Raw genomic sequence first — 9,464 nt, 5'->3', positions numbered from 1 at the left:
AAAGTCTATGCCAGGGTACTGGAAAGGAGAATCCGACCGATAGTCGAACCTCGGATTCAGGAGGAGCAATGCGGTTTTCGCCCTGGCCGTGGAACACTGGACCAGCTCTATACCCTCACTAGGGTGTTGGAGGGTTCGTGGGAGTTTGCCCAACCAGTCCATATGTGTTTTGTGGACCTGGAGAAGGCATTCGACCATGTCCCTTGTGGCATCCTGTGGGGGGTGCTTCGGGATTATGGGGTTCGGGGCTCGTTGCTACGGGCTGTTCGTTCCCTGTATGACCGGAGCAGGAGCTTGGTTCGCATTGCCGGCAGTAAGTCAGACCTGTTCCCGGTGCATGTTGGACTCCGCCAGGGCTGCCCTTTGTCACTGATTCTGTTCATTATTTTTATGGACAGAATTTCTAGGCGCAGTCAGGGAACGGAGGGTGTCTGTTTTGGTGGCCGCGAGATCTCGTCTCTGCTTTTTGCGGACGATGTGGTCCTGTTGGCTTCATCAAGTCAAGACTTGCAGCGTGCACTGGGGAGGTTTGCAGCCGTGTGCGAAGCGGCGGGGATGAGAATCAGCACCTCCAAATCCGAGGCCATGGTTCTCAGTCGGAAAAAGGTGGATTGCTCCCTCCGGGTTAGGGGGGAGTTGCTCCCTCAAGTGGAGGAGTTTAAGTATCTTGGGGTCTTGTTCACGAGTGAGGGAAAAATGGAGCGGCAGGTCGACAGACGGATCGGTGCGGCGTCTGCAGTAATGCGGTCATTGTACCGGTCTGTTGTGGTGAAGAGGGAGCTGAGTCGTAAGGCGAAGCTCTCAATTTACCGGTCGATCTACGTTCCTACCCTCACCTATGGTCATGAACTCTGGATCATGACCGAAAGAATGAGATCGCGGATACAAGCGGCAGAAATGAGTTTCCTCCGCAGAGTGGCTGGGCGCACCCTTAGGGATAGGGTGAGGAGCTCAGTCACCCGGGAGGAGCTCGGAGTAGAGCCGCTGCTCCTCCGCATCGAGAGGAGCCAGTTGAGGTGGCTCGGGCATCTGTTCCGGATGCCTCCTGGACGCCTCCCTGGGGAGGTGCTCCGGGCTTGTCCCACTGGGAGGAGGCCTCGGGGCAGACCCAGGACACGTTGGAGAGACTATGTCTCCCGGCTGGCCTGGGAACGCCTTGGGGTTCCCCCAGAGGAACTGGAGGAGGTGTGCGGGGAGAGGGAGGTCTGGAGTACTCTGCTCGGACTGCTGCCCCCGCGACCCGGCCCCGGATAAAAGCGGAGGAAGATGGATGGATGGATGGATGGAATTCCAGGTAAGTGAAATTAATCCAGCAACATTCTAATGGAACGGAAAGGCCTGAAGCACTAACTACTCGCTGATCTCTGTAATTCATGCTGTAAACATACAGTCATTTCCTTCCCCATGAAAAAAAAATTAAAATGGCCTGTGTGTGTTTCCGAAAACTTGGTTTATCTAGTCATTTAGAATTACCCTGGCCCCTCGCGTTGCAAATGGTCAAGTTAACAATGTTTAATCGGATTTTCTTCACTTGTCTGTTTTGTAATTAGTTTATTGCCCAGCAAACATCATTGGTGTTTCCATCTCCAGGCATTTGTTGGCAGTAAAGCAAACACAAACAAATCAGAAGTTTTGGATATGTTACGCTCACACTTGCACTGTTTACAGCACACGTCTGCTGTTCCTAAGTGTTTACGATCAGTAAGGAGATGAGAAATGTTGGTTTTTATTATGTGTAAAAAGAGTCAACGGTGAGTATTAAAGAGGAATCAGAGTAGACAGCTTATTTCTGTTTTCTGTCATTTTTAAGGTTGGCGCAAAGATAGAAAATGTAAAAAAAAAGTAATTCATATTGCTTCCAGGAGAGGGAGACAGCAACCAATTCTTAAGTCTTTCCACCCTTTCCAGCTAAAACAGCCAGCTCTCCAAGTTATGTCGTTACATACATTTCTAGTTTAACATTCATAATCTTAATCATCTTAAAACAGATTTACAAAAATCTGCAGTCCATACCAAGTCATTCGGAGAGTTTCACAAAACCACTCACTAAAATCTTAGTGTCGGCGTCAGTATAATTCAGACAGATAGAGGACGTTTCGTCAAATCGCTACTAGGTTGAACATGAAGAGGGAGAGTCATTCGGTCTGTAATAGAAACATCCGTCCTGAGCGAACAAGTATTTTCCAAAAGCGGTGAACTTACATAAAAAGAGGCGCTAGTCTGAAGAGCTCTAATATCAAACCTATTGTCAGGCCCCCAACAATGAGCAAAGCAGCAACACCTGCCGACAATCAAGGGGACGCAGGATAAAAGGAGGTCTGCATCCACACACAGATGTGGATTCTTGCAATTGCCTCGTGCTTTGCAGGATCAGTGGCCTTGCCAGGTTCCTGACCGTTTGCTTGTTTTTCTTGACCACGACTTAGATTGCCCCATTTATGATGTTTGCGTGTCTCAGACCTTTGCCTGTCCCTGATCTTGAGTTCACCTTGTTCCCGGAACCTGATTACCTGAATAAAGACTCACCTGCGCTGGGGTCCTCCACTTGCCTGTACCCAGTGTTCCTCCCTGACACCTATATTGTTCTTGCTTTGTAATTCTGTTTCAAGCATATGCATCTGTAGCACGCTGTTGATAAGAACAGGCAATAATTTTGACATTGACCTTGTACATGATCTTCCATTGATTGTAGGTATTTGACTCGGCAGGTTTGCTGGTCAAATCAAGGTCCTGTTCTTATGGAAACTGTGCTGTATATTCAGTACTTAGAGATACTGCAAAATTTTTGACTTATCTCTTTAAATATTCCTTATTAACCCTTTCCAGGCAGCCATTGGAAATTAGCATTAGATAGTAATTATTTTTCAACTGTCAGTATTAATACTGGCCTGAAAAGGTTAAACGACACATGTCTATGATGAGGTATTCAGTATGTATGTATACAATTCTAATGGGTATATGTTTCCAGAAGTGCAAGTTAAGAAATGTGATTTATTGAACGGTATAAAGATCCCTTGTCATTCTCAATAAACTGAATTGTTTGTTTTACAATATTGCTTTTCCCCCATTTTTGAGCTTTTGGAATCGACTTGATGGTTTAAGACTCTGTGTGTGTGTGTGTATACTTTCTTTCTTTAACAACATACAAAGCTCTTATTGTAATACTGTAACTTTTTGCAAAAGGAATGCTTGGAAATCTTAATTTTAAGGAATTTTTGGAATTGAACAGTTTTAGAAATACATGGGGACACTTTGAAAGGTCAAAGACAATTCATACCACAGTATTTTGTATGAAGGGGGGGCGCGGTGGCGCAGTGGCGCAGTGGGTTGGACCGGGTCCTGCTCTTCAGTGGGTCTGTTGTTCGAGTCCCGCTTGGGGTGCCTTGCGACGGACTGGCGTCCCGTCCTGGGTGTGTCCCCTCCCCCTCCGGCCTTACGCCCTGTGTTACCGGGTAGGCTCCGTGACCCCGTATGGGACAAGCGGTTCTGAAAATGTGTGTGTGTGTATTTTGTATGAGCTGGAGAGGTTTAATGCAGGTAGCCAGAACAGCAGACAGGGGGGAGTTGCAGTAGTCCAGGCAGGACATCATCATGACCTGGACCAGGGTGTGGAGAGTGGTAGTGACAGATTTAACATTTTAGGATACTCTTAACTTTTATTAAATTAACACCTTTATGAAAGGTGCCTTCCTGTGTTACGTAACTCTACATTGATTTATCCATTTAAGGTAATTTTCGCTGTATCAGTTCAGTATAAGTACCTTGATCAAGGCCATTATGCAACAAGGGGCATTCAGAAAGTTCAGATTTCAGATTGGAAGCAGCTGTGCTACTCAGAAGAAGTTAAAAGTACATTTTAAGTTGTTGAGCTGTGTTTTGCTTTATGGAAAATAACAGAAAAAACTGTTTTCCTAACAGAAGGATATGACTCTGAGAAATTCCTTCCTATCAGAGAGACACCGACCTTCAGGAAAAGAAAATAAGCAACAGTGAAGAGACCCAAACTAACACGCAATGAATCCGAGCCATGTATTCATTATTCTTGTGCTGCTTATCTGTGGCCAAAAGTGGAGAAAAAGCAAGTGTTTTTCAACCAGTGTTTCTTTCAATCCACCAGGGGCTTTCTCTTTTGCCCTTCTCATGTCCACCTGGTGATTAACAGTGGATTGCCTGGAGGCAGAGCAAAGTTGTAAAGGCAAAAATTACTTCAGCTTCAAAAGGGCATATCAGGACAGATGAAGAAAAAACTTTGACATGTTATTAATCTGAATAAAGGCACAGTTACCCTTCACACCACTATTACTGGAAAACGGGCTCCAAGTCCAGGACTTGCCCTCACCCACCCGATGCTGTTAACATACAGAGGGGCAAAATGTGGAGAAAAACCCAATGTAACTAGTTACATTTTAAATATTGTGTTTAGATCGCGGGGGCGCGGTGGCGCGGTGGGCTGGACCGGGTCCTGCTCTCTGGTGGGTCCGGGGTTCGAGTCCTGCTTGGGGTGCCTTGCGACGGACTGGCGTCCCATCCTGGGTGTGTCCCCTCCCTCTCCGGCCTTACGCCCTGTGTTGCCGGGTAGGCTCCGGTTCCCCGTGACCCCGTATGGGATGAGCGGTTCTGAAAATGTGTGTGTGTGTGTGTGTGTTTAGATCGCGGGGGCGCGGTGGCGCGGTGGGCTGGACCGGGTCCTGCTCTCTGGTGGGTCCGGGGTTCGAGTCCTGCTTGGGGTGCCTTGCGACGGACTGGCGTCCCATCCTGGGTGTGTCCCCTCCCCTTCTGGCCTTACGCCCTGTGTTGCCGGGTAGGCTCCGGTTCCCCACGACCCTGTATGGGACAAGCGGTTCTGAAAATGTGTGTGTGTGTGTGTGTGTGTGTGTTTAGATCGCGGGGGCGCGGTGGCGCGGTGGGCTGGACCGGGTCCTGCTCTCTGGTGGGTCCGGGGTTCGAGTCCTGCTTGGGGTGCCTTGCGACGGACTGGCGTCCCATCCTGGGTGTGTCCCCTCCCCTTCTGGCCTTACGCCCTGTGTTGCCGGGTAGGCTCCGGTTCCCCGTGACCCCGTATGGGATGAGCGGTTCTGAAAATGTGTGTGTGTGTGTGTGTGTGTGTGTGTGTGTGTGTGTATTTCAGGATAAGTACCTTGATCAAGGGTACTGCAGAAAGAGGTTGGATTCAGTCCCATGTCCTTTGTTTGTAAGGTGACAGCATTAAGCACTATGCTGCTTCTGCTGCTCTCTTTCATGCTGGCATCTGCATTGCAACCAGTCCTTCCTCTGCATGACCATAGGAAGTGGTGGTTGGTTGGGTGAGATCTCCTGTGAGGAAGCAATGGAAATTCATGAGATAGTTTAGAGGGAATGCTGGGTTCAAAGTTTGCAGCTCGGGAACTAGTATCATTATGCCCAGAAAAGCAGCAGAGATAGAGAACCAACCACAACTAACAGTGTTTCTGGCTGCTCCTTTCTTCCTCCTCAGATCTTTCACTATGTGAATTCTCACTGGCGTAGAAATGCATCTTGAACATTCCCAGATGTTGTGAAGGAAACACCCTACTGTCTGGCTGCTGAGAAACCAAAACAGAAATTTCCTGAGATTCTAAAAAAAGCAAAATGTAACTGGCTTGTGTCATTCCATCTAATTTGCTGGAGAGCTGTAAGATATTTGGTCATGTTTCCCAAAAAGAAAAAAAAATTAAACATAAAATTCTGTAATAAACTGCCAAGTGTTAAGGCTGATTTGGATGTCACGTCCAACCAAATATACACCTGGAAAAGAAATGTACACCTGGCACAAACATGGAGGCTGACTGAGGAAGAGCCCTACTGTAACAGTCATGAGCAAGTTGCCCAAGAACTTTAGTAAAATTAATGGCCTTGCCCAGCCGGAACCTGGACTACATAAATGCAACTATCACTGTAATGCATGAGTTCCCGTTAGGCTGAAAGGGAGAGTACAGGGATGTAGTAATGGGCCTGGTTTATCTCAGCTCATGCTACACAAGAAATTCATATGTCTCTACTACGCACTGGCCTGCTGCCCCAGAGCCAGCTCACACACATTACTGTCAGATGGCATCACTGCTTCTGGTAAAACCTGCAAAACACAGAGCTCAGATCATTGCATGTACTCACTGAGAATAAGAGTAAAATGGGGAATATTACATAGCATGTTAAATTGTTTCCTCTTTAGCTCATTTTGTGCTAACAAATCCACACCGAGATGGCTCTTCCCAAGTCAAGTCAAGGCAAGTCAGAACAGTACACAAGACTACATAAAGAGCAAATTCACAGCAGTGTGAAACAAGTGCAAGACAATAAATATACAGAACAGAACAGTAGATACACAGGACAATAAATTCACAGGACATGGGCTGTAAACTGTAAACCATTTTGTAGTGTGAAAGTAACATGCACCATGCTATATGCATTCATATTATATTCTCCAACCTTCAGTGGCGGATTTAGGCATGGGCGACATGGGCAAACGCCCAGGGCAGCATCTTACCGGGGGCAGCACGGGGTGCCCAGGGGAAAAAAAAAAAAAAGAAAAGAATGTGCGATCAGGTTTTTACTGCTTATTTGGACGTCACGTCTGCGCAGACCGTTCGGCGTATGACATCAAAGTTCTGCGGGAGCGTCTCACAAGCAGACTGCACCTCCATATGCTTTCGAATCGCTCTTGTAGTAGTTTTATATCATACGCGGCTCTGATTGTGCAGCACAGGAACATAGTCGAACACACACCTGTACTCTTAATAAGAAATACAAGAAGGACGGGCAGGGTTAGTTGACATCACCTCAGGGCATCCAATTGCAACACCTGAGGTAACATCTGCAAGGAGAGCAGGAGGGGAGGGGGAGCGAGCGAGAGAGGTTTTTTTGGGGGGAGAAGGGGGGCGCTGAGCAGGGGGTTCTCCCAGGGCATCATAGATATTTCAGCATTTCCAAGTTACTTATTAGCTACAGATATGACCAGTAACTTGGAAATGTCCTTTTATTGGGAGATGCTGTGCAGAGTCCTCTGATAGCTGTTATGTTAAAACCATGAAAAACAGAAAACTCTCAGAGGGGAGGGCTGTGGGTTGGTTTCACAGGATAATTTTTAATCTGTTACAAATCATCTCCGCACTATTGGAGCGTTTCATGCCAAGCAGGTGGAGTAAAGTTGTTAAATAAACAGGAGAAATTTGAACTGGAGTGGTATTGGTGACACAAGGTGAAGGAAGATGCACGTTCTGTTGCCAGTCCTTCTTGCCATCTTGGCATGCTTGCTTGGGGGACTGTACCTCCTGGGGGCCTTTCGCAGGCGTCGCCCCGGAGAGCCGCCGCTGGACAAAGGGCCCATGCCTTGGCTCGGACATGTGCTGGAATTCCGGAGGGACACCTCCAAGTTTCTCCAGAGGATGAAAAAGAAACATGGGGACATTTTCACTGTGCAGCTGGGAGGCTTTTACTTCACATTCATCATGGACCCCCTGTCCTTTGGAGCAGTAGTTAAGGAGTCCAGAGGAAAACTGGACTTTTTCAAGTTTGCAGAGCAGCTGGTGGCGAGGGTGTTTGGCTACATGGCCATGGAGAATGAACATAAGCACATGCAGCTGTCCAGCAACAAGCATCTGATGGGAGACGGCCTGGTGGTCATGACTCAGGCTATGATGGGAAACCTGCAGAACTTGATGCTATACAGCTTGGGCCAGGGTGACAACCAGAAGACCTGGAAGGAAGAGGCACTGTTCAACTACTGCTACAACATTTTGTTCCGGGCTGGTTACTTGACTCTCTTCGGCAACGAGGTTGCTTGCTCCTCAAAAAGTCCAGAGAAAGCTGAAGAGCTTGACAGGGTGACCTCCAATGAGCTCTTCTATAAGTTCCAGAAGTATGACAAGCTTTTCCCTGATTTGGCCTATGGGGTCTTACCCCCAAGAGAGAAGATGGAAGCTGAGAGGCTGAAGAGGTTGTTCTGGGACAAATTTTCTGTTGAGAACGTTAATAAAAGAGAGAACGTCAGTGGATGGATTTTGGAACATCAGCAGTTCAGGGAAGAGAATGGAGTGGAGAAGTCCATGCAGGACCGGTTCATGTTCCTACTGCTCTGGGCCTCACAGAGTAATACAGGCCCTACAGCCTTCTGGCTTCTTCTGTACCTCATGAAGCACCCAGAAGCTATGAGAGCTGTCCAGAAGGAGGTGGAGGAGGTGCTGAGGGCCACAGAGCAGACGGTGAAGCCAGGAGGCCCCCTCATTAACCTGACTCGTGACATGCTGCTCCAGACCCCTGTCCTTGACGGTGTTGTTGAGGAAACCTTGAGACTGACAACTGCCCCAGTTCTTACTAGAGCCGTTGTGGAGGACATGATCTTGAAGATGGCTGATGGACGCGAGTACAAAGTCCGCCAGGGTGACCGCGTCTCCCTTTTCCCCTATGTCGCTGTCCATATTGACCCAGATGTCCACCCTGATCCACTCACTTTCAAGTACGACCGCTTCCTCACACCAGAAGGGACCAGGAAAACAGACTTCTATAAGAATGGCAAGAAGGTGAAGTACTACAGCATGCCCTGGGGTGCCGGGGTGTCCATGTGTCCAGGCCGCTTCTTTGCCACCGGTGAGGTGAAGCAGTTTGTGTTTCTCATGCTGTCATACTTTGAGTTTGAGCTGACGGATCCAGAAGAGAAGATTCCATCGATTAATTGCAGGCGCTGGGGGTTCGGATCCATGCACCCAACAAGAAATGTCCAGTTCAGATACAGGTTGAGGTTCTAATTCTAAAGACAATGCCAGAACTCATGTTGAATATGGATTAATTTGTGATCATTATTTTCTTTAGTGCCACATGCAAACTTTGTTTAGGCCATTTCCCATTATGCAAAATCTTTCAAAGCACAATAAACATGTGAAATAGATATTTTGTGTTTTGTATGGTAAAAGATGTCCATGTAGCTTTTTCACTGATTGCTGAGAATTTATTAATTGCAAGTGACCTCAAAGAAACACACACACACACACACACACACACACATTTTCAGAGCCGCTCATCCCATACGGGGCTACGGGGAACCGGAGCCTACCCGGCAACACAGGGTGTAAGGCCGGAGGGGGAGGGGACACACCCAGGACGGGACGCCAGTCCGTCGCAAGGTACCCCAAGCGGAACTCGAACCCCAGACCCACCAGACCCACCAGACAGCAGGACTGTGGCCCAACCCACTGCGCCACCGCACCCCCCCTCAAAAAAACATTTGAAGGAAAATGCACTGAGAATAACTAAAGTCAGTTTTAATGCTAAAGTAAGTGCCTTATTAGAGCGAGATTAGTGCTTCTTGTTTCATTTGAAGAGTGCAATGCAGAGACAACCACTTGTAACACATTTTAGTATATGTTCAAATTCATTGTGCCATGCAAATATTAAATTTCCTAGAATGAAAGCTTGTCAGAAATGTCCATGTTATGCAAATTCTAGCTCTAACT

The 9,464-nt window shown here is 47.5% G+C and overlaps 1 protein-coding gene across 1 annotated transcript; it reads left to right on the top strand.

Moving 5' to 3' along the window:
• Window positions 1–7,200: 7,200 nt before the first annotated feature.
• Window positions 7,201–8,774, top strand: LOC114910968 (5-beta-cholestane-3-alpha,7-alpha-diol 12-alpha-hydroxylase-like). The gene has a single exon (XM_029253654.1). The coding sequence runs from the start codon at window positions 7,224–7,226 to the stop codon at window positions 8,757–8,759; it is 1,536 nt and encodes a 511-aa protein (XP_029109487.1). The 5' UTR covers window positions 7,201–7,223; the 3' UTR covers window positions 8,760–8,774.
• The last annotated feature ends 690 nt before the right edge of the window (window positions 8,775–9,464 follow it).

The sequence above is a fragment of the Scleropages formosus genome, chromosome 7 (genome assembly GCF_900964775.1).
Source record: "Scleropages formosus chromosome 7, fSclFor1.1, whole genome shotgun sequence".
Taxonomy (NCBI): Eukaryota; Metazoa; Chordata; class Actinopteri; order Osteoglossiformes; family Osteoglossidae; genus Scleropages; species Scleropages formosus.
The sequence above is the reverse complement of the archived record's forward strand: the minus strand, read 5'-3'. Positions and strand labels throughout refer to the sequence as shown.

Bases quoted from the DNA above. Each gene is read 5' to 3' on its own strand.
- LOC114910968 (XM_029253654.1), top strand. From the start codon at position 7,224: ATGCACGTTCTGTTGCCAGTCCTTCTTGCCATCTTGGCATGCTTGCTT.